General features: G+C 40.3%; 3 protein-coding genes across 4 annotated transcripts in view; 2 read left to right on the top strand and 1 right to left on the bottom strand.

Moving 5' to 3' along the window:
• On the top strand, positions 1 to 4680 carry LOC108246609 (MANSC domain-containing protein 4). Its single transcript, XM_017434248.3, has 3 exons — positions 1 to 267; positions 363 to 491; positions 2828 to 4680. The coding sequence occupies exons 1-3, from the start codon at positions 48 to 50 to the stop codon at positions 3670 to 3672; spliced, it is 1194 nt and encodes a 397-aa protein (XP_017289737.1). The 5' UTR covers positions 1 to 47; the 3' UTR covers positions 3673 to 4680.
• A 441-nt stretch (positions 4681 to 5121) lies between these two features.
• Positions 5122 to 15788, bottom strand: mrps35 (mitochondrial ribosomal protein S35). The gene is made up of 8 exons (XM_017434242.3): positions 15609 to 15788; positions 14233 to 14285; positions 13943 to 14110; positions 10643 to 10703; positions 10391 to 10530; positions 9038 to 9147; positions 8879 to 8948; positions 5122 to 5617 (listed from the first exon to the last, which is right to left on the bottom strand). Exons 1-8 carry the CDS (start codon positions 15736 to 15738, stop codon positions 5348 to 5350), a joined length of 1002 nt encoding a protein of 333 aa, XP_017289731.1. The 5' UTR covers positions 15739 to 15788; the 3' UTR covers positions 5122 to 5347.
• Positions 15789 to 17663: 1875 nt separating this feature from the next.
• Positions 17664 to 27588, top strand: part of kcnq1.2 (potassium voltage-gated channel, KQT-like subfamily, member 1.2) — a 216516-nt gene continuing 206591 nt past the window's right edge. For both annotated transcript variants that reach the window (XM_025010106.2, XM_017434243.3), the window contains exons 1-2: positions 17664 to 17867; positions 20456 to 21122. In XM_025010106.2, the coding sequence (XP_024865874.1) occupies positions 20629 to 21122 (494 nt within the window). In that variant the 5' untranslated portion in view covers positions 17664 to 17867; positions 20456 to 20628. The remainder of the gene's footprint in view (positions 17868 to 20455; positions 21123 to 27588) is intronic.

The raw sequence follows: 27588 nt of genomic DNA, 5'->3' as shown, positions 1-27588 counted from the left end.
TCAGCTATGCGGCTGCTCCGTGCGGGCTGTGACTTCCACCGCGCGCCATGATCGCCGCAGGGGCTTTGGTGACGGTGCTGAGTCTGGTGTGCCACGCTGAGTCCAGGTGCTCACCGACCACCTACTACAAGAACTGCTGGATCCGACGGTTCCCGGGGATTTTCATCAACATGGAGGAGTCTCAGAGGAGAGGGGCGCAGCTCGTCAAGTTCTACCAGGAGGAGAGCGCGCTGAAATGCAGCCGCACCTGCTGCCTCACCAGGAACTGTACGCTTCTCTCTCTCTCTCTCTCATCTTCACTGGATGTGTTTTCTATTTACACTCAAACACTCTGCTCTGACTGTTTGTCGTCTCTCCAACAGTTTCATGTAATCTGGCCATATTTCATTACGACAGCAGCCAAGAAAACTGCTTCCACCTGCACTGTCCGACGCTGGAGAGCTGCATTCTGACCCACAGAGGCAACGTTGTTCTCTACAACATCACAAACGGTGAGTCACCTCAGGGTCTGTTTTAATATCACCTTACCTGGTCATATGATGAGTCCTGCAGCCTTCAACACACCTGAGAGCCAACAAGTATTCCTGCACAAGCATTATGTGCAATTTGGATGATACCGTGCTTAATATTTTGCTACTTATAACTTATAATCTGCTTTTATTGTGAAATGCCCCTCTTAAACTAAATTAGCAGCTTTTTATTTATTAAGATTACACACATACAGCTCGATCAGTCTGTTAAAACCCCACACTTGATTACCAACCAATAAACTTTAATATACTCCATGCATGGTGTGAAAACATGCACATTTTAAATGCATCACAACAATAGCGTGTTTCAGGTGCTTTTGACTGCTGCTTTACATCGCCTGTTTTGTGTCAGCAACTTGAAGATGTTTTGTTTCCATTCTTGCAACATGTGGAATTTCAGACACTCAACCGTCTGGTCAAAACGTTGTTCTACATGTGTTTAAAAAAAAAAAATCATAGTTCTTTGCAGTCTCTGAAGGTCTTTTAAACATTTATTTATGAGGAAACTGATGAAGTTATATCTCACTGATAAGCTGTGTTCACTGTCTGATATAAATAAATAAAATAAAATAGAGGAATGTGGGCAAGAGAAAAACAGATAAAAGTGTTAGGGCTTTAAAAACTACAGTGGATGATCAATATCTAAAAGTCATGTCTTTTAAGAACCAGGGAAACATCCAGCAAAGACCTGAAAGATTCATTACGTTCAGTTAATCATGTCAAGACTTCAGCTTATGGCTCCATTATGTCAAATTGTGTTAGTTTTAAAAGATTTAACTAAAGAATTAGGAACGACTTGTGCTTTTGTGACCGGCGAGTGGCAACAAAGTGCCTAAAATTACAATTTAATTATTAATTAATTATTCTTGCCTGAATGATTCTTGTGTCAGAGTTAAAAGGAGTAACAAACAAGACATTCTTTAGAAAAATGGTTAGGTGCAAAGGCTGAAACTGAGTGAAAAAGCAGCTAAAATCTAAAGAAAGACTGAGGAACTACTGATCAAGAGCACCTTAAAACGGTACACAACTGTCTGCTTGTGAAGAAAGAGTATATAAAAATGAAGGATTAATTGTCTATATTCTTTTTCCAACGAGCCAGACTTCAGACCAGTTTAGTATCTAAACTCTTCTTACCAAATTTGTGATGAGTCCAGGTTGTAGTCTGGTGTCATACATCTTATATTTTGTGCAATGTTCACAATCCCATCCCAGATTTGCACATTACTTAGTTGCTTCAGCGTGTACATTTATGCTAATTTTTAATTTTAAACTGTTTATAAAAAACCTCTTCTCTCTCTTTTTGCCATGAAGATGATTTGTGTCTGATTTCCAACGGATTGTTAAATTAAAAATTGCTACTTTGCCTCAGTTTCTCTTTCTACCAGCGAGTTCACGCCAAAACAAGTCACTGACCAGGAAATACGGCTCTCGAAATAAATTTTCCTCAAATATATTTGCAAAGAAAGACAACAACATGAAAAGTAATTATAATAAACTTAAGCTCTTCAAGAAAGAAACATTAAATCATTCTGTCAATGAGTTGCAACAGTTACCAGAAAATGTAGAATTTACTGTATAAATCCTGTTTACTAGTTTTGTAATATTAACTTCTGCAGATGATACATTTACTCTTTGCCATTTTAGGCCAAGGAATGGTACTAAACTGGTTAATTATGTTCTTTCTTCATTAGAGGTAAAACCTGTCCTCTAGTTGAAAACCTATAGTAATTGTCCGATCATGTTACAGTTGTGAGATCGCCCCCTTCCTCCCCTTCTTTGTTCTCCTAAAGAATGGGATCCTCAAATATTGGACGTGGCGAGGATCCAGCCCCTGGCTCAGATCCAAATGAAGTCTTATTTGGACCTTGATCGATTGTTGTGTCATTCTTACCTGTGCATGTTTTCTCACATTTACAGGAATTATTTGTTAAACAGTTACAGCTTTTCCAGTCTTCACACCCAGAAGCATTACACAACTTTTCTAGTATTTTCTTACCTCGTCAAGCTTTTTTTTTTTTTTTTTTTTTTTTTTCTGAATACAGTACATAAAAAAAACTTTTATTTTTTGACATAAATGTTCTGTTTAATGATTTAAAGTTAATTTTGTATTTAGATGTTACATTTCACACTGCATCTAATACTCTTCCTAAACAAGACTGCACATTACTTAGCTTTTTGCGCGTGTTTGCTTAACGACTGAATGTTTTGACTGCAATCATAGCAGCTCGTTGTTACTTCACAGAGGTAAAAACATGGAACACCAACACGCACTGAGACACACTGTCTTCTTGTTCCAGGAGTGGACCCGGACCTGTTGGTGTTTGGGAAATACTTCACGTCTAACGTTCGTGTGTTGCCCCACCACTACAGCCGGGTGAACGCCTCCGATCCGCTGCCCCCAGACAAGCGACAGCTCATCCATCCACCTCCGCCTGATAAGCAGCCTCTCACCTCGGCGTCCCCGGTGACGCCTTCGACTCCAGGGAGAGACGAGCGCGCCACCACCGCACGACGGAGCACCTGTCAGCTCACAACAGTCTCTGTATCCACCGCTGCCTCCTCCTCCTCCTCTCCCTCTGGAAAAACCTCACCGCATTCAGGAAACCGTGTGCGGACAGCAGACCCAACGACTGCTTCGCCAGCTCCTTCGCCTGGCTTTACTACGCCTTCATTGTTCACCACCCTAACCTCAGCTGGTCCTTCCAACTCAGAGACTCCTCGTGACATTTCTGCTCCAACTTCAGGACCCTTCATCTCTACCCAACCTCTAACCACGGCCCGCCACGAGACGTCCAACAGCACTTTAGCTGCCTCGACTCGTCTGAGCAACACAGGAAGCAGCGAGGGCAACACCGAGGGCAGCGTCGAGAGGAACCAGACTGCAGAGAGCGATGACGGTCAGGGGGTTAGTGAGGGGAGCACGGTAACGGAGCTGGGACCTGGGTGGCACGTGGCCGCGCACACCGTCCTGGTGTTGGTGGCCGTCTGCGTCACCGTCCTGCTGGGCTGCTGCTGCTCGGTTGTGCTGGTGGCGACCTGGAGGGGTCAGAGGAAGAGGATGGGGCGCTACCGTACGTCGTGGAGGGGGAAGAAGGGCTCCATGCGCCTGATAAAATACGTGCTGGTCAGAGAGAACTGCTGAGGGGGAGCGGGGAGGATGGAACGGATGCTTTTCATCTTTCACTGTTTTCAAAGATGAGAAAGCGTTTAACTTTGCCTACATTGGAATTTGGACAGTTTTAGTGATTGTGATCATTTTTTTTAAACTGCTTGTTTTAGTAACACACATTGTGTCTTGTAATGCTCCATTATAAGTAGATTTAAAAAAACAAAAAAGCTCACGTTAAAGGGACCTGGATGTTTAAATGAGACTAAAACAAATCTACCAATCATGCAGTAACTGAAGAGCAGACCACAGGAATCTGCTTCATTGTTGTCATTCTGGCTGAGCAATGTTTTGTTGAACTTCACGTTTATTTATGACGAATCAACCCGTTGTCCCCAGGGCTCATAGGACTGATGAACAGAAACTATTCAAGGGTAGTTCATATGTTGACAGACTACGTTTTTATCCTGCAGCTTCTGTTACTGAACTGTCCTGCTTATCTCCTCTGATAGTTAGGTTCAGTTTGAGAAATCAGACAGAACCTCTTTAAGAGAGAAGAACTGTTAAACTGTCTGCTGCTGAAAGCATCCCCTCGCCGGGAGCCGCTCCTCGACCTGATAACGATGAGCAGGATGGAGCTGAAGTTGGACGTAAAACTGTCCGAATGGAGCTTTTATTCCTTTAACCCACGTTTTCCACCTTTAAAGACAATCACTAAGAACAGCTTGTACATTCACGGCCAAAGGTTTTGGCAGCAGCACATAAATCTTGTGTTTGTGGCTCCAACATGTTTAGATCTGTTTTTGCATGTTTCTGTGGTTTACTGAATAACAATAAAAATGATATTTTAAGTTTTAAAGGCTTTTTTTTTTAGCAAATACATCAAATATACAGGAGTATTGAGTATTTTCAGAGTTGAACCTTCATAATTTCTGTAATTCACATTCTGGATATCAATTACTTGGCTAAATCCTGACAGATGGTGACCCATTCTTGTCTCGTTAGTGCTTGATCAGTTTGGCTTTTTCAGAAATGGCCACATGTTTTCAGTCGGTTAAAGATCTGCAGAGTTTCCTGGCCATAGATCCAAAGTTTGAAAGCTAATTTTCATCATATTGATGACTGCATGCTGTTCTATGGAGGTAACTGTTGCTAACACATGAGGACAATGATTTCAAGCTCATCCATCTCTCTTTTATATCAGGCTGTCTGCTAATTAGACTGATTCAAATGCCTATATGATATACTAGATTCACATTAGCTGATAGTTTTGTGCCACAGTAAAAAAATTGATTTTGGCTTAGCTATTTAAGCTTATAATGATCTGAATGAATCAAAATACATCTAATCAATCATCACAATAATCTAAAAACAATACATTTTCACCACAAAAACTGAGGCCAGGAAGTTTGCAAAATCATAACATTGCAAAAACCTTTGGCCATTCCTGTACTTTCATTTTCCTATTAAAGAACACATCATATATAGCTGGTATGACAGCATTTTATTCTGGAAAATAAATACTGCTACCTAGTTGAGACCTTTGAGGTTGTAATATGTGCACTGAAACAGACATTATTTATCATTTTGTTTATGTTACAAAAAACAATCACAGAGCACGTGTGATTTATCGGGCCACAAGTTTGGAAAATATTTAACTGTCCTTGTTGCTCTTGGTCACCGTTTCCATGAAATGCACGTTTTGCTGGTATTACAGGCTGAGCACTTTTCGAACCGCCTCCTTGTACTGCTGCATGCTGCTCTCACTTTCTGCTTCGTTCTTCAGCCTCGTAACAGAGTCCTTAAACTCCTGCACCTCTTTTCTTCCCAGCAGCTGCTCCCTCACTTCCTTCTCTTCCCCCTCGCCGGCCACTTTCATGCGCAGCAGCGTGTCCAGCAGGTTCTTTTGGGACGGGCTGTCCTCCCAGCTGTACTCCTCCATGTCTGCTCTGGTCTTCTCCGCCTCCCAGGCCTCGATTTTCTGAACAACGGGGAAAGAAAAACAAACAAAAACAGAACATTTGTAACGTGCATGCAGATAGGGACATCCGCGTCTGAAGATTGCAGTGAAATAACTCAGAGAGCTTCTGTAATCAAAGTCACGCTTAAAAATTAAAAGCGGTAACCGTGCTGCTTTGTGTTGCAATAAAACACAGATTAACGGTTCATTTTTAGCAGCTGATGTAAACCGTGGTGTTTAAAAACCATCGTCACGTCTTTGCTTCTCCTTTACCAAATATTTCTCCTTCTGCAGCTCTGTGTGCTCCCCGCCTGTCATCACATTCCCTGGAAAACAATCAGATCCATTATGCAGCAGCTTAAAGCAGAGCAGTGACCAGTTGAGCTTCGGTCCAGGTGTTTCAGGTTAATGATCATAATTACAGTGGTACGTAACTCATCACTGTAAAAAATCCAGTCTGAATCGGGTCCGGGTCCTTGTAAACCCCTCGCTAAGCTGATGAAGGCCTTCTTTCCTACAATGGTTGTTTGTATAATATCAAAAATACAAGTGTTTACAGTACTGCCACAGTGTGAGCTCGTCCATCCATCAGGAAGTAGACAAAGGGCCACCTGTGTTCCTGATTTGATTCTGTGTGCTCTCCAAACAAATGTTTTGTTCATTTGACTACAGGTGTCGGCCATGACGGTGTAAACATCCCCTTTTGTTGCAGAAAGATTTGGACAGTCAGCTCCGACGCTGGCCTGGATTAACACACGGCTACAAGCAGGCGAAGTCCGTCTCTCCAAGTGGGGAGATATTATCACCTCAGTGGCTGCAAACAATGGGCTTCTTTGTGAGCTACTGTTACAAACCGATCACTACTCCACTCTCGCTTCTTCTGGACAAGCACTGTGCCTTCCATTGTGTGTCCAAAAGGCCAGCGGACAATGTTCTGCTTCCTGACTCAAACACCTTTCTTCACAAACGAGAGGCTTTCCTTTAATGTGGCCAACCCGTGACAGGAAGAGCTCCCAGAGGCAGAGGTTGCGGAACAAGGGCGGTCAGTTTTCTTTTATGTGGCCGGCTGAAGATCTGCGCGAACAGCGGCGGGGGCTAATGACCTGATGGCGAGCTTCTGCGATGTGGCGTGCTTAGCTTAATGTCAATGAGCATCAGGGTCAACACCTGATAGGGGAGTGTGTTTTCCACTCATCTGTGGGGAAATGTCAACTGGACAATGCTGCTGTTTGCCATCCTTCTGTCCATTCAACTATGATGCCTCTCTAATGGGTTTAGTCTCTCAGGTCACTGAGCACGATGGACAGGAAAGAATGAACCTGTTAAAAGATACCGTCATGTCGAAATACGTACATGTTACGCAAATCTCAGCAAGGATGCTAATGAACAAATAAAAACGTTTAACATCATCTTCAACATCAAGATCTTCATAAATATCATTCAGTATTTTGGTCATCTGATGGTAATAACAGGGCTTAGTGTGTGACATTAATATAGCAATGATCAGGCCTAAAGCAGCTACTTTGCACTCTTAGCCTTTTCTTGCCCTCAGAGCTAAAAAAACAAAAAACAAAACAAAAAGACACCACACACACAAACTGATTTTTGTATGAAAACTGAATGCTGAAATGCTGCAAAACACTACAAGAACGCATGATTACAATATTTTTGAATACTGCAATGACAAAATCAGTTGTAATAAACACACACTTTCCTCTCTCCACTCTCTGTTTTGTTGCAACAACGCTTTCAACTCTCTGTGTGCTGAAGTATCTTGGCTACTAATATCTGGCAGTAGTTTATGGCAGACAGAATAAAGTAGCCTATGATTTACTGCAGTCCAAGAAGTACTTTTAGATTCTGATATTGCAATAATGATAAATGTGATATACTAACCAGGCCTGGTTATCAGGGAGAATTAACATAATTCTAGTTATTTCTCACAGCTAGAAAGGCGAAAGTAGAGTCTGTTTGTTTGTCTTTTACCAAAATATCTCAAGAACCAGAAGACAAGCTTTAATAAACAGTTGACTTTTAGAGTCAACTCATTGAAGATGGCCACCACAATTAATTGACATTTGCCAGCACAAAAATGGCTACAACTCAATCAATTTTACAAATACTGAGCTGAAATTTTTAGTGGTAGTAGCTGAGAGTCACTCATAACACATACTCTGAGCGTGACATCTTGGGATATTGCATGTTAACTATTAATGTTTGACCAAAACAACTAAAACTCCATCATTTCTCAACATATAATGTTCTTAGTTCAAAACTCTGACATGAAAGGTGGCGATGTGCATTCCTTTAAGGAAGGTTAGGCCGTTAATTATGTACATTTATTTAATCTGTTCATAATTTTGGGGGTAATTTTGAGCCAATCCTTGTTGAAACAAACTACTGTGGATAAACCACTAACTGCATTAAGACAACGAATGTTTAGGTGGTCATTTGATAAATCTGAACACCCCCAACATACTGAGTGTTTTGGATTTTAAGAAGCATATCTGGTTAGTTCAATTTAGATTGGTCATAATCAGTTCAACTTGCTTTAAGCAATATTTATCCAATATGATTTGAGACACAGAGTAAATCAACACTTCTAAATATGCTTCAGATTTCAGGCTGACAGCGTTAAATCAAACTTCTGAAACTGTAACATATATCATAACACAAATGCAGACTGAAAATATGAAATTTCTTAAAGTTTAAACTTTTAGCTCCAAAAGGTTTTCAGATGACCCAGTCAGTCACATCGTTATTGGCTCAGGGATTTCTGAAGAAATTAGGATATTTTAGAAAAATAGAAAAAATACAAAAAGGAAAAAAAACAATGTGGACGAAGTAAAATGATAGAAGAATTTAGCCTGAACACGACAGCACCACCTATGGGTTCAGCACCTCACGAGCAAATGACATCACATTACATCAAGTAAGAACCCAGGAGGCCCGGATTTGTTTTGGGTTTTCTTTTGCAATGCAAGGTGCAGAGTGTGAGATAAGGCTTTATTTGATCTGCAGCCAAAGTGAAAACACACTGAAGGTGACAGCAGAGCAGAGCGTGCTGGCTACAGGTAATGCAGGCGAGCAGCTGGCATTTAGGTGAGTGGATGCTAGCTGAAAGAAGACAAAAGGTCAAAGACTTCAGTGGGCCAAGGGTCACAAAGAATCCAACAACCAGCACGGAGTTAAAAAAGGAAGTCCAGGTAGAGGCTGAGCTGAGGTAGAGCCGACACAGAACAGTTCAACACACGCAGAAGAGTAAAGAAACAACCAACTCACCCAAGACTCCTGGTAAAGGACAGTCAGCAGGTACATGGCGTAGTCGTAGTTCTGCACTCTCAGAGGGCAGCTGGCAGAATAAAAAATAAAAAATAAAGTTTGATGGTTTCGAGACATTTGCCTCATGTTTGTACCCCGTTTGTAAGAGGCAGTGTTTACCTGTCAGCTGTGATGGTCAGGATATCCGAGTCACTGCAGTATCGCTCCCCAACGAGTTTCAGCAGTTTCTTCCGTGCGTGATCGTCCATGTTCAAACTGGACAGCTTTACCTGGGAAGGCAATGAGACGAGACGACCACAGAAACGTTTAGGAACCTGAGGCGTTATATTCCTAAATCTACAGCACGATTCTTGGCACAGTGAAATCACAACACTTATGCTGCAGATTGGAGTCCTTTATATTCTATTTACAGAGACGATGGATGGAAAACGGAAGACTTTGCTTCATCAGTTCGGTGTCACTAACACTGACATATACTGTACGTTTGTAAAATAGGTTGTGTTGATCCTACATCAAGGTCAAAAAGGTCCGGGTACACAAACGTACACAGAGACGGATTAAAAATTAAAGAATGCCCTCTTAGAGTACGCACTGAATGTCCATCCCTTGAGGATTCATTCAGTTTCTTGTTACCTAAAAAAAAAAAGCACCGACTTTGTCAACTCGCTCTGGATTTGCAGTTTCATCGTGTGAGATTTTCTCTTCAATCTAGGTTTCATTCTAATCCACCTGGATTATTGTCTGAGTCCTACCTTGCTGATCTAATCTAAGGCAGTGTGTCGGAGGAGCAGATGGCTGGTGATTAAAGGCAAAAATGACACTTCATTCAGAAAAGGAGGAAAAGCTCTTCAATGACAGTTTACGTCTGTGCTGTAAGGTAAGATTTCCAACCAGACAAGAAAAGAAATACGAGCAGTTTCTGTCATTTTTCTTTAATAATGAGATTCCGGCAGAGGAGAAATCATTTTTTCAGCCACTACAGAGATAGTGTTTTCCTTTAATATATGCATCTGTATCATCAATTTACACCTGAGCTGTTTGTGTATGAGGCTCGTGGAAGGGCTGGTGGACATGTGGTGAACTTTTTAAATTATATTTTCTATCTAAGCTCTCAATTTAATAAAAAACATCTTTACTTTTATGGATCTCTGCAGGCATGTGCTTTTCATGTGTTTACATGTATGGCTCCAGTCTGACAGAAAAACTGCATATTGATGGATTAGTGGTAGAGGGAGGATTAAGAGGAATATTAAAATGTCTCAGAAAATATGGCAAAGCCTAAATGTGTTTTACTTTTATTGTTTGAAAGATGATGGAAAGAAAAAAACAGCAATCTAACACTTAGAAAATAGTAACAAAATGATACAAAATGTAAAACCATGTTAAAAATTAAACATTTTTTATCACCTACAGAGCCTTAAAAGTTTGAGAAGGAAAGTTTTTGTAGGTAAGCAACACTGAGATGATGTCAGCTGGTCAACAGAAAAAAAACAACAAAACAAGGGCACTCACTCTGAGACGAACAACACGAGCTGCAGGGTTTCTGACAGAAGGCCCAGCAGAAACGTAGTCTGTACTTTCCACTTTAACGGGAAAAAGTTTGTCACATTTATCATCGGTGTCCAAGGCTGACGGCCACTCTGTACAAAAAGCTGAAAGCAGAAAGACAGTTTCCTATAAACTAAAACAGTTTTTTTTGTCTTTTTTCTGGAAATCAATAACATAAATATTCTGGTAAACACCAGAAAGTCCTGAACTGCTTACGTTTCAGGGCTTCACAGTGTTTCTTGATAGCAGTTGGTGTCAAATGCAGAAAGTTAGGAATCTGAAACAAAATGAATGAGACATCATGTAAATGCTCTGATTTGCTGATATAAGAGAAGTAACCAAAGATAAAAAAAAAAGTTCAGATAATACATCAGTATTGCCATTTTTAAATTCCATGTAAATCAGCATCAGTAAAACAAAAAACTGAAACAAGCATTTGTTGAAGGAAGGCATATCTCCTACCGCCTTGGAGAAAAAGATTAAACGTTTGAAGTCAGCACTAGACCAGCTAAAATAAAGAATAGCCACTCAGAAAGCAGCATTCTTCAAATTAACATGTATTACCTGCTGCCTTGCATGCCAAAGTTTTACCCAAAGATGTTGTGTGATCTGTTGGCGCCGAAATTATTTAAAGTGGATGAGTGTCCGATGCCATCAGCCAAATTTTAGCTCCATATCTGTAAAACTGACTGAGATACAGCCATTTTGCTTTTGTTTGCTAAGGTCAATTTCTTCTCGTTTACTGAATATTTTAATAATTCAGTGGCCTTTTCATTAGATCTCACTGTTAAAATCTTTGCTTTGTAAAGAGATAAGATACACCTAAAAAAATCTGACCTGAAGAGTATATTTTTGATTGTTTTAAAGATAAAAAACAATAATAAAAACTCCCCTTCCTGAAAGCATGTCTTAAAAATTTCAGCCATAAGTTACACAAAAAGATTCTTGTCTGCTCACACAGACGGCGTTCCTCTTCACATGTAAATGTGTGTATTTAAATTCTTTTTTTTTTTAAAGGTGTTATTAGTAAAATAATTTCTTTATTTACTCAAAATGCTTTAATAGTTACAATTACACAAAGCTCCCAGATGCATTTCCAGCTGATTTTGGGAGGACTCGAGCACCATAATGATATTAAAATTTAAATAATCTAAACATTCAACCTCTGAACCCATATTAAAGCCTGGGAACAGCAGGAGACAGTAAATTACATATTCATTAAAACTCTGAAAATGACCCGATTTATACATTTGCAAAATAAAAAAAAGTGGAATAATTCACCAGATTCATTAAAGCAATGGTGCACTCATTAATTCACTCTCTGCTCTTGCATATGGCTCGCTCCACGTCCTCCCTTTTTTTTTAATCTGCCCCTTTGCCCTGTCACATATTTCTTTGTATCAGATGCACATATTTTATTGTACAGTGATTTAACAGCTGGAAAGTGTGTGTGTGTGTGTGTGTGTGTGTGTGTGTGTGTTTGTGGATGAGGGCACACATTTGACATTATGGCAAAAAGAGCTGATCCATTTGCATTAAACGTCCTCCAGCACATTTTAAAGATTTTTTTTAACCAAGTCAAGGTTTGGATGTAAGGGTCAGACTTCAAGGTGTGAGAACTACGAGGCTTTAATCACTTTCTGAAACAAAAACAACATCAACCTGATGCATTCTTGTCATCATTAAATGAGTTATCACCATTAAAGGGAAAAAGAACTAGTAATGAAGTTTATTGAGATTAGTTTCTATCTTTCTAACATTTTGAAACAGGATAAATGTGCACTCCCCGGTTCTAAGGTCCAGTCTTTATGCTTCCCAGCTCGTTTTCTCCTGTTAACATCACTAATTATCAGTTTAGTTGAAGGTACATACTTTGCTCTCATTACATGCACTCGTTTTTATTACTGAACAAGGCAGTGAGTTTTAAAGTAGCTTTTACAAAATTGATTTCTTTCTTAAAGACTATAATTTGCCAATAAAACCTCCAGATTTTATTATTGCATAAACATATTCTCAACCCAAATGCAGTAGCTTCAACATTGTACCAGTTTGTTTCGTGAAGAAACAGAAAACTTGAATTCAGATTACATTTCTTTTGCAAACTAAACTGTATTTTTTATGATGTTTTTCCAATGGTAGGTTTTCATTTGTTTACTTAATGAAATCCAGGTTCTTTTTCAAGTCAGACGATGAAGAAATCAAGCTGATTCTTTATGATGCTCTGGTTGAAAATGTTCACAGCTAGAATTCAGAAAACATTGGCTTTAAAGGGTATTGTTAACAAAGTGGAAAACAAAATCCCCTTGATCTATTGAGTAAAAGACATTATATAAGATGTACAAACGTGTAAATTTCCTCTCTTAGGTTCAAAATAAACTTTGCATAGGTCTCATTAATGGCATGTAATTGGACAAAAGCTCATCTGCGAGTTTTGGATTTTTCAAAGTTGGATGTTTCAAGCGCTAAACAAGAGGAAGCTCTGAACAGCAGTTCAAGCTTCTCAAGGCAGGCCGAGAGAATGAAATCAATATTGTTAGGGCCGCCCGGCAGAGATCCAGCTGTGACGGGTGTAAGTAGAGGATCTGCAAGTGGCTTGAGTCCAGATGGAGCAGCTGGTGTTTGGACAGAGCCGCTCAGTAATCCGTCCACAGACACACAGCCATGAGAGCCGCGCAGCAGAGCACAAAGAGCTCCATTAGGACTGCAGTTAACTCCGCTGGTCGGAAAGTCAGCACTGAAATCCAAAAACATTTCCATTCGTCAGGTGTGGTCTGCATTTGTCTTTAGAGGATCTTAGATTTTTGATTTAGATGTGCAGATTCTTCTTGAAATTAAAGGCCTAGCATTCCTTAAAGGAAATCGTATCGCCCGCCATCTTTCATGCCAGAGCTTTAAGACGAAGATCATCTTGTGTTGAGAAATTTCGGACAAACAGAACATTTTGGGCAACCTCATGCGATACCTCACAAGATCTCTTATGATCTGTTAGCGATGGGAGGATATGCTGAACGACTCTCAGCTACTACGTGATTCCAGTACTTAATGGCAAAGCTTTAAGTACAGATCTCACGTGATCAGATAGTGCTTGGAGTACAAATTGGAGCTCAGTCTCAGCTACTAACACACAAAATATTAGCTTAATATCTGTAAAACTGACTGAGTTATAGTCATTTTTGAGTTTGCTAAAATTGCTTTGCTGTGGTGGCCACCTTAAACGGGGTTGATTCCAAAAGTTAATGAGTTGTAGACGTACAGTCAATGGTTACTTTCTGAGAGTTTCAGTAAAGTCTCTTCTTTGGGACAAGAGATTTTTTGCTAACAGTCCAAACAAACCCACACACAAACACGAATGCTCTGCCTTCACCTTTCAAAAAAACTTACAGAAAAAAGATGCCAGCCTATTCCTATTTAAATTGTACTTTGTGCAGATTTATCACTGCATATAATTCATTTGTTATTCTTTAAGTTTTAAGACCACTAACGTACTTTGCTGCAGTACAACTAATGAACTCTGACCTTTATCAGCTCCAAGTTGCCCTCCTTCGCTGGAGGAACTCCTCTATTCACCGGGTAGCCCATCCTCACAGGAAGAGGGATGGCGTTTGGCCTGAAGACGGCTGCTGCTGGGTAAACTGCAGTCCAGTCCTGATCCAGTGGCATCTTCTTTGTCCTGGGCTCCCCTGACTAATGCAACACACACCAAGGGCAATAATTATATAACATCACGAGTGCTAGTCTTGTTTCCTTATTATTAGCAGGAAGAAAAAAAAGCCCAAAACATTAAAAATTAAAGATGAAAAGCTCACCTCTCTTTTGGGTCTTTTGAAAACGGATCCTCTCTCACCTCTGTCCAGTTCACCTGAAACAGACGGTTTCCGGTTTCACGTTTCACGTGCGGTTTTTATTTGATACAAAATGCTGCGTTAAAGAAGAGCTATTCGAACTGTTTGTTCACGAAGTTCGTTGGTGTCTTGTATACAAACAAACAGTTTCAAATGCAGTTTTTGTATTCATCACTTGCACTGCTTTAACTCACTTAGCAATGTGTGTACGCAGACAGGCACAGAAAAAAAAGACCTAAAAGTGTGTTCAAGTGTTCAGCTGCAGCTGTAAAAATGCACAGTACTGTGGAAACATTGGGCAGGTGTGAGAACTTGTTGGAAAGTACGAATACTTTCGCAAACGCACATTTCAAATGTTTGCTTTTTATGCAAATCTACAAAATAACCTCGTAGGTACACGTGAACAAAGCGGTGGGATTTTTGCAGGATTATATCGAAGGTGCACGAATAACCTGCTGTACGAAACACGGGCCAACAATCGTTTTAGTTTGCAAACTAAAACAGTGACCGGGATGAAGCACAGAGAAACAGGCACTGATACAAACTTAGATCAGCACCTGAAAAACACATCGGGCCAACTTTTCTCTACCTATAATCAGCAGGAGCTCAGCACTGCACTCAGCTCAGAACTGACAGGTACCTGAGAGACCCGGGTACCTCCATCTAAATGTCTGGAGAAGTCTGACCAAAAGAGCGTTTTTCCTGGAAGAATTTCAGCCAAAAAATCCACACCTCTGGTGTGCCAACAAGGCCAAGCGACTCAGCTGTATGACAACATGAGACGTAAGAAGCTCTGGAGAGATTTGGAAGATTAACCTGCAAAGGGATTTGGGAATTTGGCCAGAATTACTGTCGATAACTACAAGCAGATACTTCTCCATGAAGAAGAACCACAATGGAGGCTTGTGATGGGCCCCATATTTACTCTGCAACAAGACAGTGACCCCACACACACATATACAGCCAATGTCATTAAAAACTAAAGTCAGCACAGGAAAAATAACTGGGACTTGTATTTGAGAAAACATTTACTTTATACCACTGCTTTCACACCTGTCTAGTTCTTTTGCTCAACATTATATGCATGACTGTTGCATTGGGTCTGCGGTTTTCCTGTTGCTAATAGTTAGAACTTTAAAAAAAATGTATTCGTCAGCGAGTTTCAGTGGGTGGATTACGTGCTCAAGAAAAACTGAAAAAAGAAGAAACGTTTAAGTGGTGTTTAGCTTCCAACCGTCTCTGCAAACCGGGTGTCACCTCGAGGAAACTGCAACAGTCCTCGGCGCACCGTGCTCGTAAAATAAAGCATAAAACTGCTTTTTATCGTCGGTCAAACTCACCTTTTCTTCTCGAGGAAGCTTGTGCGGACACGTCTGTGGCGTATGTGACCCTGCATGTCAATTTAAGTCCTAAATTACCAATATTCGCTCGACCTAAGGACGGAAATACCTTGCTAGTGAGCGACGCCATGTTTTCCCAGTGACTACTGGAGCCAGCGAGGGACAAAAGTCCGCTGCGATTTCGAAAAGCTCAAACTCGCAGCCCGAGAGAGTGCCTCTTGCGGATAAAGACACAAGCTCTATCAGCTTCTGTTTGTAGGTACCATAGACATATAGGGCATTTTAGAACAGATTCAGTTAAATATTTAATAACTTTTTATGGGGTGGGAAAGTTCTACTTTTTTGCTGCTTTTAACTGACATGTGCATTACCCGCGAGCGCGCGACCGTTTCTCACGTGGGACCAGCAGCTGGATCTCGCGCTGCCAGCTGCTGCTTATCAAACAGGCGGTGCGTTCAGTGACTCTTTGTAGAATAAGCATCCTGAGACGGTAAGCCTTAAATCATGCACCGCGGCTGCTCTGACTCGGTTGAAACACATACTGACCTCCCAGGCTGCTGGGAAACTAGGAGTTACATCTGACTCAAGCCTCCATTTTGATGCTCAAATCAACAGTTCGTCGAGTCTTGTTTCTGTACTCGGGTATCAGCCTGAACTACTTCAGTCGTTTCAAAAATGTTCAAAATGCTACAGCCAGACTCATTAACAGGACTACAAAATCACACACACAAAAAAACTTTACCTCTTGCTTGTCCTCCCACCCTGTTCCCTTCTGTCTTAATTCAAAACTTATTTAAAAATCTTATTCTTAATCAAAACTTTAAATCCTTAAATGGCCTTGCCCCTAAGTACATCACACACTTATTTGGGTACATACTTACCTGGTACATACAGGGTATTTACTGGGTACATACGGTAGGCTACTTACTTACTTATTGTACCGAATAAGTATCCATCATGTACCAGATAAGTACCATGTATGTACCCTGTGAATTACTGAGTACATACCAAGTACTTACCATGTACTTATCAGGTACTAACAGGGTACACACTTGGTACTTATTTACAATAAGCAGCAAGTATCCATTATGTACCAGGTAAGTACAACATATGTACCCTGTAAGTTACTGAGTATGTACCTGGTACATATTGGGTATGCACTGAGTACAGCACATACCTGGTACCTAAAATATATACAGAGTACTAACTGGGTACTAACCTGGTACATACCTAGCACTCACCAGTATCTATCTATCTAATTTCTTATAAAGCACTTTAAAATGTATTTTTTAGAAATGTGCTACACATGTAGTATGCTATTAATATTATTAACCCTCTGGAGTATATATCATAAGTGTTTATGTTTTTTTTTATTATTATTGGAACTGGTTTGTACCCACCTGACACTGAACCTAACAGAAATATTTGTCACATCTTGTAACACAAAGAACAATGAAATCTCCAAAGAGGAATCTCCAAAGATACGAGTTTGTAAAATATTGCGTGCGATATGTGGGTGTTAGTGGAGCTACAACATTAATATGAAATTTTCTGATATATTATTTATTTATTTTATTTTATTTTTGGAAGGGGAGCTGCATGTATTTCACTTTTCTTTCTCTCTTTATTGCAAAGTTGCACACACGAGAAGATGTTGAGGCATTCATGTGCTCAGCTTCTCTGAGAACACAACCGAAGAAGTGTTGAACAAATCTTCTTTCCAGGAATAACGAAGGCCTGAACTTAAACTGCATCCAGTCTTGAACTATTAGAAAACACCTAAAAGCTGTTTAGACTTTTTGTTTCTAATTCAAAAAACTGCAACTATTAGAAATAATAAACCCGTTCCATATTTTTATTTTATATGTGACCCAAGACATTTCAACTTGTCAAATAAGTGACGCAAGCCTTAATGTAAAGTCGCTTTTTGGCCCCTCGCTGATTACAGATGTGAAGCGCGCTCTCTCGTTGGGCGCTGTGATTTCCCCCAGTCCGTGAACGCAGCATCGGCTCAGGCACAGCTGCGCTGCTCTTTAAGGAGACAGGTCCCGCAGGCAGCAGCCGATTAAACATTTGTGCGTTCACTCTATTTTTCGATGTTCCCTAAATTCCCAAACGTTAATATGTTACTTTTTTTTTAGTTGGCGTGATGTATCACTGGATTGCATGTTAATATAAAAAAGCACAGAAGAAGAAACTGTGCCTTTGTTTTGAGGAGGAACTTGATTCGCTGTCGATAACTTCAGCACGGAGTGAAAGGTAAATGTTATTATTCCTTTTTTTTGTCCTGACAGACAATTTTCTTGTCCGATTCAACGATGTTCTTCCCTGTTATCAGTGTGCAACATTTAAAACTGACTTTTAACTTGATTAAGCAGCTGGAAAGGTCCGATTTCTTTACTAATTGTTTTTTTTTTCTCTTCCTAATCCCCGTGCTATTATTTAATTAGTGATCTAGGGCGGCCTCAGTTGAACGGAAAGTCAGACAATGTGTAACTATAGAGTCCCACAGCATCATCCCACCTCGTGTCTGACACTTCATCGTGTGAGGCATCATGGTGATGGGTGCAGCTTCTTACAGGTAGAAACTTTATCTAAAGGGAGACAGCAGCTCATGCAGCTCTTGTCATCAGCTCATCCACCTCTCCTTTCCCTCCCAGGAGACTTTTTCCGATCCCTTTGGGTAACATATATCACACACCCCCACCCCCCGCACACGGTTCAGTATCTTTTCAGAAACAACAATAAAGTGCCCTCTGACCTTTATATGCTGCTGAATGGTACATTAGGCAGAGGCGGGCAGCATGGAGTCGATGGGCAGATGGAAAGTGTTTTGTGAAGTTATCGGGCTGTCCTGACTGTGTTACAAGCTCTTTGTCATTTTCAGGCACGTTGGTTTTAAATTACATTACCTTTCTGATTATTATTAAAGCGACTGCAAATGACTTATCAGCACTCAGCTAAATGATTTTCTTTATATTGCAGTACCTCTTCTTGAATTTGCCTGGTATTTGGACTTAAAACTCACCAATTTCCTGCAGCAGAACAGTAATTTTTACTAGATGAGTGTATCTTTGATTAATTAAAGCGCCATCACTCCTTAACGGATTGCATATCGCCTGAGTTTTGCCAGAGTTTTAAACTAAGATCATCTTATGTTGAGAAATAATGAAGTTGTTGATGTTTCTGTCAAACATTGATATTAATGCTATGCAGGGTTGTGAGATGTAATGCTTAGAGTATGTGTTGAGGACAACTCTCAGTTAGTACCACATCAATTTCTAGCCCAATATCTGTAAAATTGACTGAGTTGTAGCCATTTTTGTGTTTCGCAAGGTTTATTAGCTGTAGCATCCATCTCAAATTGGATTTACTCCATCAGTTAATGAGTTATAGATGTACATTCAGTGGTTACTCTCTGAAAGTTTCATTAAAATCCGTTCACTGGTTCATGAGATATTTTGCTAACAGACAAACAGGGCTGACTCCAACATTTAAGACTAACGTTTAAAGCAGAGATCTTGCTCAATGAGATGCACTTTGAGTATGTATAGTGAAGACTCTCAGCTACTACCACACCAAATTTTAGCTCAACATCTGTAAAATTTGACTGAATTATAGCCATTTCAGTGTTTTCTAAGGCTAGTTGGCTGTGGTCGCCATATTGAATGATGTTGGCTTTAAAAGTTAATCAGTTATAGAGGTACATCTGATGATTATTTTCTGAAAGTTTCATTATAACTTGTCGAGTGGTTCATGAGATATTTTGCTAACAGACAGACAGAGTTAATGGCAAAATTTTAAATTCTCAGATGCTACCACAACAAAGTTTGGCTCAAAACCTATCAAATTCACTGCTGAGGGAAAACAGTGAAACGGTCTAATTTTTAGCTGGTTGCATGCTGATGCGACATGTTTTGTGAAATCATTAGGAAGGGTCACATTCTGTGAGCGTGTAAGCTGCTGAATCATTTTCTCTAAATACATGCAAAGTGCATGTGGCGCATTTGTTTTGCTTTCCCAGATGGAGGAGTTCAGAAGGGTTTTGACATCCATCAAGGGCAATTCAACAGGATGCTTTTTTTTTTTTTCAAACGAAAGAAAATCCTCAGAGAGCCGGTGGAAATGAACTAGTTTGTGACATGACGCCACGTATGTTTCTGTTCTGGGAACATTACATAAGAGCGTAGCTTTACCTGATTTTTCTTTTATCCTCGTAGGTCACAAGGGACGCTGTTAACCTCTAACTATTTTTAAATTGATTGTAATTAAATAGCCTCATCAAATTTTTTTTTTAATGAATGGAAACTCTTCTCCTGTCATTCTAGTGCATAAAACAACTTGGTAAAATTATTGTTACACAACAAAATGTTGATCAGCATCAGTGTCCTTTGCATAACAGATTTCTGATCCACATATAACTGGCATTTTTAACACGCATGCTGCAAAAATAAAACACATTTTTTCCCATTTGGTTTTCCTTTTTTACTAAGTTTAAATGCTACATTACACTATTAAATTAGTATACAATGTGATGTATTGAATTTAAACAATATATATTTAAATTTGAAATCAAATCTGTTGAAGTGAGGTTCTGTGGAGAGGGTTTGAACAGATAATATCTTACCTGTTATAGATAACTGTATATATAACTGTGTATATGTAGATATGTATAGATAACTTTGGAGAAATAGAGTTTAATTCTGACCAGAGCGATGTGCTAATGGATCGTTTGAGGGAGGTAAAGATTTGTCTTTAGACTGATGCTGAAATAAGTGGCCTGACAGCAGAAGGCGAGGTTACTCTCAGCTATATCATCCTAATGACTCATGTCACATCTTCTGCAGGTATGGACACACATGCAGCCCAACAAAGAGTGCTCTTCTCTGCCGCTGGGAGCTAGTCATGCCTACCTAGGTTTCCTCTACCGCTGGCCTCTCCCCTCCAGCCATCACCCTGGTCAGAACCTTCAGGGCTCTACAGTTCCTATTGGCCCTTTCTGAGGAGGACCAACCTGAAGATGGAGGAGAGACGGGCGCGCTCCTTTCACATGACGTGCCACGTGCAACGCGACTACGGCAGCAGGATGAAAAGCTCCTTCATACGATGCAGCCCCAACGGCTGTGCCGGCACGAGCATCAGCCTCAGCCTAGACCACAACATGGACCTCGCCGCCTCCACCGGGACCACCCCCGGCTGCGCGGCCCTGCGGGTTCCCGCGCCGGAGTTTGGCCACTACTCTCCCGTTTCGCTGGAACTGGACCCCTCTCCAGTGAATAATGGATCAGGCATTCCCGGCTGCCCGCCAGCTGACACGAAGGACCCAGCGCTGCAGATTGTACACAACCAGCCCTCCATCACCCCGATCCCACCTCCTCTCCCTACTTCCAGTTGGCTGCGCAATCACCAGAAGGAGTTCCAGAGTCCTTACGTTCAGACTAGCATGCAGGGGGATGTTTACAACTTCTTAGAAAGACCTGCTGGATTGAAATGCTTCCTCTACCACTTCCTTGTGTGAGTACCTGTCCAGTTTTGTGTTTAGTGATCCCAGCAGACTTCAGATCAAACTGAGTAGAAATCCTTATATGACAGTGGTTGAATAACAATTAATACAGAGAAATAGGTGCGATCACAAACTTAATCTCAGAGAATACAATATGTACGGAAGTCTTAAGCACTTGAGTATTTGACTCCTGGTACAAAAGTTTCTGTGCTGTTCTTTTCTGTTAATTACATCTGGTTCTTTAGTTCGTCTTCCAGTATGAGTTTCTTATTCCCAGTAACATTAGGAGAGGAGGCTTTGACCTACTGACCAAACCATTTACACTCCCGTTTCTTGGTCTTTCTGCTCTTCTGTAGTGTCAACAAAGCTGCAAACCCATTCCTGAAGGATGGAACTTGTGTTTGATTTCACTTAGTAGCCCACATTATGAAAACAGCTGCCTCAGTTTGGGCACAATTTTGGGCTTTTTTTTTCTCTAAATTCAATTGAAAATATTGACAGTCGCAGGTTGTGTTGCTTTAGGCTCATTTAGAAAATGCAGTTGCTTTTTTTAGGCCTACTTCTGTTCGTTACGTCTCTGTCCACTAAAACAATAATGCCGAGTTTGTCCTTTGGTTGCAGCATCTGGCAGCAACAGCAGTATGGCAAAGGCACGCATAACCTGCCAAACTCTGCCTCTACTAACCCATGCTTGTTGCCTTCATTGGTTAGCTTCTTTGGCATTCCCGGGAAAACATATGCTGCACACAATGTGTTTAGCATTTCATGCTAAATACATTGTTTGATATGTATAAAAATAGCATTTCTATTCTTCAATGTGTGACCACAGGGTCATGTTTTTTTAATGCTTTTTTAAGACATAACATTTACAAAATCGGTACAGAATATATAGCCAGACAGTAAAAGCAAATAACAATCTAGTGAATAAAATAGTTATAATAATAAATTCATGTTCAAGGGCTTAGGATTGTTTTTTAAAGGCAGGTATAGTTTGAATAGCTTTTTAATTTTAACTAAGTTTCAAAGTGTCTCTGTACATGTTAAAAATGGCTAATAATACACTGAAACTGGGTTTTTGATGTAACTGCAGAGGTTTGTGGTCGGAGGATCGCTTCTTATGGGCTTTTTTTTTTAGACCTGGTTACCTGTTTCCCTTGGGAGATCCTGTCCTCATACATCCTCTGCAGATACGTGCTGAGAGGAAGAGTCGCTTTCGCCCATTTAGCTTAAACAGAACAGACTCAGTGGCAAGTTCACACAGTGGTTTACTAACTCTGAAGCTGAGAAAGTAAATTTTGAACCCTGCCATGTATATTATTTGAGAGAAAAGGGTCAATCAGAACTTTGTGGTGAAGTGAAGCTAAATCTGACTGTAAATCATTCTCTGTGAGCCTTAGCCTTTTACTGAGGGTTTCTGTAATTTTAAAGTGAATGTTAGGGTAATTGGGTGGCATAGCAGCGTAGTGGGTAGAGCTGTTGCCTCCCAGCAAGAAGGTTGCAGGATTGCATCCCGACTTGGGGCCTTTCTGGGTGAAGTTTGTATGTTTTCCCTGTGCACACGTGGGTTTACTCTGGGTACTCCAGTTTCCTCCTATAGACCAAAAACATGCATGTTAGGTTAATTGGTAACGCTTAAATTGTCCCAGGGTGCGAGTGAGAGCGTGAATGGTTGTTTGTCTCTATGTGGCCCTGCGATGGACTTGCGACCTGTCCAGGGTGTCCCCTGTCTCCCAGACAGTGACTGCTGGAGATAGGCACCAGCGTCCTGAATGGAAAAATTGGATGGATGGATTTTGGTAGCTGTTTGAATTTATTACAAGGGTTTGTTTAGCCTTTGGTCAAATGTTTTTTATTGGAAACAGTAAAAGAGGGAATAAAAAGTAATTAAAAAGACATAAGAATTGAATAAAAGTCTTATTTAAAACGAAAATTCCCGTAAGGTCTGTTTGTTCTGACTGATGAAAAAGTATTTATATTGAGAAAAACAAATTTATTATTTCTGTATGACTATTTTGACATAATAAAAATGGAAAAATATAGAAATTTTCTTTAATTTTTCAAGAAAATATTAAACAGAAAGGTTGGCCCCTTATCGAGTCTTTAAATTTTGTCCCTCTGTGAAAGTTAGTTTGACCCCCTGAGTTAGAAGATTCCTCACAGCTTCATTGAGACATTAGAAGGTCATGAATAGTTAAAGAACAGTTCTAATGTCTGAAAAGCCTCATGAGAAATCAGACAGGAGTGATGTCAAGTCAGCTGGGTTTGCGGCAAATCTTTTTTTCTTTAAAATACTGTGAAAATCTTATCTCGTCTCATTCCAGTCAGCTCCAATGACCACTGACACCACTGAGGCCTCTTTTCCTCTTTTAGCCCTTGCTATTTCTTGAGCTTCTCATGTCCCTTCTTTTTGATGTAAAATATACAATATATATCTTATTAGGTTCATTATTAAAATATGCACAACTTTTATGGACCTGTTTTTTAAAGATAATCAGGTGATTAATATCAAAGCAAAAGTAGAAAGAGACACTATTTTCAGTCAGGATGTTAAACAGATCGGTACATTTCAGCAACTGGAAAAACAAAACAACTACTAGAAGTCCAAGAATGCCCTTGTTATATGTGACAGAAAGACCTTCTATGATCTCATAAGTATTCCACATTTTAAGCCATGAGCACATGGATTTAGACCAGATTAAATGAAAAAATAAAATAAATAAAAATTATAGAAGTTCAGTTGGAAAGCTTCCACTGAAGCCCCTGACAAATGTAGAGGTTTTTTAACAGAAAAGTTAAGTTGACTAATTTGTGACTCATTTTGGTAAGAAGTGCAATTGTGTGTGTTTTGTGCGTGTCCCTCTTTTTGCAGCGCTGCACACGAGTAACCACAGCTGACAGAACATTTTGGTTTTCATTAGCTGTGGTCTGTCTAACACACAACCACTCTGAGAACACGAAAAGGAAGCTTCATTACCTTGTTTTTAATCAGTTCATTTCAAAAGATTTTAGGACGATTGGTAGCTGCTGCATGGTTACACAACCCTGATCTGTACTAATAATATAGTGAAAGGTGCAAAATACTACGCTGTGTATTCATCTGTCCTTTTTGGTTATTGTTGTTGTTGTTTTTACATTTTAACTTATTTTACTTTAGTTTAGTTGCCTTTGACTTTGTCTTGTTGAAATTGAAAACTACAGGAAAAGCTTAAACCTTTAAACTTTTTAAGAATGTCCTTAAAAAGAAGTGCAATAACTTTATCTCTGTTAAATATCCCACTTATATATATAAAACAAACACTTCACAGTTTTGTTTCTGCATACACACTTGTGCGTTTTCTGTGCTTTGGTGCCTATCCTTTCCAGCAGTAATTGAAGCTCCGGTGTTCTCACCTCATAAAGGAGGGTTAACTTGATCTCCTTCATTTATTATTAAGCCCTTCGAACCATTCATCACTAACAATCCTTTAAGTAACTCTTACTTGTCAATGGCTGCTGGTGGCCTCCTATTCTCCTGTCGTCTTTGGAGATCAGCAGCGAAGAGGAGAGGTAGATGAAAGGCTGCATGTGGCACTCATGACAGCCTCAATAGGACAGCTCTAAATGGCCTGCTCTATATTAGGATGACAGGCAAAAAGCAACACATGTACACACACACACATGTTCAAAACATGATTTGATCACAGTGACTTAAACCTGTAGGCATACTGGCTCACACAAGTATATTGTCTAAGTATTTAAGTCATGAACTCAAAATAGTTTTTTTTCTTTCAGCTATTCTCTTTTCAGGGGTCACAACAGTGAGTCATCCTCCTTCATCTAACTCTGTCTTCTGTGCCCTCTGTCCTCACTTCAACTACCTCCATGTCCTCTCTAACTGCATCCATATATATCCTCCTCCTTCTACCAATACACCCACTGTCCCTCCTCTGCACATGTCCAAACCATCTCAGTCTGTCCTCTTTGTCTCTAACATCCTTCTGTCCCTCCTCTGCACATGTCCAAACCATCTCAGTCTGTCCTCTCTAACTTTATCTCCCAGTCCTTCAACCTGTGCTGTACATCTGATGACCTCATTCCTAATCTTGTCCATCCTTGTCCAGCTCAAGGAGAACCTCAACATCTTCAGCTCTGCCACTTCCAGTTCTGTCTCCTGTCTTTTTGTCAGTCCCACTGTCTCCAAATCAGACAACATAACTGCTCTTACCACTGACTTGTAAACCTTTCCTTTGACCTTTGCTGCCACCCTTTTGTCACAAATTGCTCCTGAAACTTTTCTCCATCCACTCCATCCTGCCTGAGCTTTCCTCTTCACCTCTTTACCACTCCCTGTTTTCCTGGACAGTGGACCCTAAGTACTTGAAGTCCTGCACCTTTGTGACCTCTGCTCCTTGTAGCCTCACTGTTCCACCTGCCTCCCTCTAATTCGCACACAGGTACTCGGTGGCTGACTTTCATCCCTTGTCTTTCAAGTGCATACCTCCACCTCTACAAGTTCTCCTCCACCTGTTCTCTGTTCTCACCACAGATCACAATGTCATCTGCAAACATCATAGTCCATGGGGATTCCTGCCTGAACTTATCTGTTAGTCTGTCCATCACCAGAGCAAACAAGAAGGGGCTCAGTATCGATCCTCGTTGCACACCTCACCACTGTCCTGCTGACCTCATACATGTCCTGTACCAGTCTAACATACTTCTCTACCACTCCAGATGTCCTCATACAACACCACAGCTCCTCCCTCGGCACCCTACCTGTGTTTTGTGGATTTTTCTAAATTCACAAAGACACAGTGAAGTTCTTTCTGACCCTCTCTGTACTTCTCCATCAGCATCCTCAAAGCAAAGATGGGATCTGTGGTGCTCTTTCTTGGCATAAAACCATACTGCTGTTCACACATATTCACCTCTTGTCTAAGTCTAGTTTCTACAACTCTCTCCCAGATCTTCATTGTGTGGCTCATCAGCTTAATTCCCCTGTAGTTGCTACAACTCCATACATCATCCTTGTTCTTACAACTTGGTACCAGCACACCTCTCCTCCATTCCTCAGGTATTTTCACTTTCATTCTCACATTCACTCTCAAAAACGCCATTAAACAATTGAGTCAAAAAGCTGCCATCTCTCCTAGGCATTTCTATACATGCACTGGTACGTCATCTGGTCCAACTGCCTTCCCCACCCCGATTCCTTTGTCTTGCCAGTCGATACAAGTCCTTCTCTCCCTCCTTAGCGTCCAGCCTCTTGTACAACTCCTCATACGTTTCCTGTTTTGCCTTTGCTACATCCCTCTTTGCCCTACATTGCATTTCCCCATATTCTTGTCTACTCTCTTCAGTTCTCTCACTGTCCCATTTCTTCCTGGCTAACCTCTTCCTCTGGATAACTTCCTGCACTTCACTATTCCACCACCAGGTTTTCTTATCTTTTCTCTGTCCAGATGATACACCAGATACTTTCTTACCTGCCTCTCTAATGACTGTTGCTGTAGTAGCCCAGTCATCTTGAAACTTTTTCTTACCACCCAGAGCCTTTAACAGCTCCTTTCTGAACTCCTCACAACAATTTTCCTTCATCAACTTCCACCATTTGGTCCTTTTCTCTGCCTTTACTCTTTTCCTCTTCATCACCACAACACTCATCCTACACACTACCATCCGATGCTGTCCGGCCACGCTCTTCCCTGCCACAACCTCCAGATCATCTTTTAAATTTCTCAAAACTCCCATTTACCCCATATCTTACTGTATGTAATCTAACACCGCTTTTTATCCCAAGCTATATTCATTTTATTATATTATTATGACATTTTTCTCATTGTTTGATTAACTCCAGCCTAACACTCAGTTTGAATTTTTTTTGCTTTTTTAAAATGTATTTTCTTTTGTTCTAGCATGTCTTTCTTCTAATTATTTTATTACTTACATTAAGAAGACATAGTATAATGTATATTTTACAAAACTTGGTCACTTCATGTAAATCAGCACATTTTTTATATAAAAACATTTTGGAAAACTGAAATTCCAATTATCTAAATAGAAACAGACAGCTGGAAGAGTTTAACAATGATTTCTGTTGCAATTCTCAATTAGGTTGAGCAAGAAATCATCAACTTAGTAGCCCGAAGAAACTTTCACATTACGATCCATAATCTTAGTTTTCTCCAACTTAAGAATTTGTTAATATTTCACAGAAATATTTAAAGATTTTAGTCCCTAAAGGGTGAAGAAACTTTTTAAACTTTATTTGTTGATAATATTCTTTTATATTTGAGGAACTGACAAAAATAGATATCCAGATCTATACTGTAAGATCTTTTCTGTAATTTCTTTACCCCGTTCAAGGTCACCGGGGGTCTGTCCAAGCAGTTAGAGGGTGAGGAGCAACGTGAACAGGCCAGCAGTCAATTAAACACAGAATAGACAAACTCCACAAATGATTTTCAGAAACATCCTTTCTGTGAGGTGACAGCGTTTAGT

Source organism: Kryptolebias marmoratus, linkage group LG11 (genome assembly GCF_001649575.2).
Source record: "Kryptolebias marmoratus isolate JLee-2015 linkage group LG11, ASM164957v2, whole genome shotgun sequence".
Taxonomy (NCBI): domain Eukaryota; kingdom Metazoa; phylum Chordata; class Actinopteri; order Cyprinodontiformes; family Rivulidae; genus Kryptolebias; species Kryptolebias marmoratus.
The sequence above is the reverse complement of the archived record's forward strand: the minus strand, read 5'-3'. Positions and strand labels throughout refer to the sequence as shown.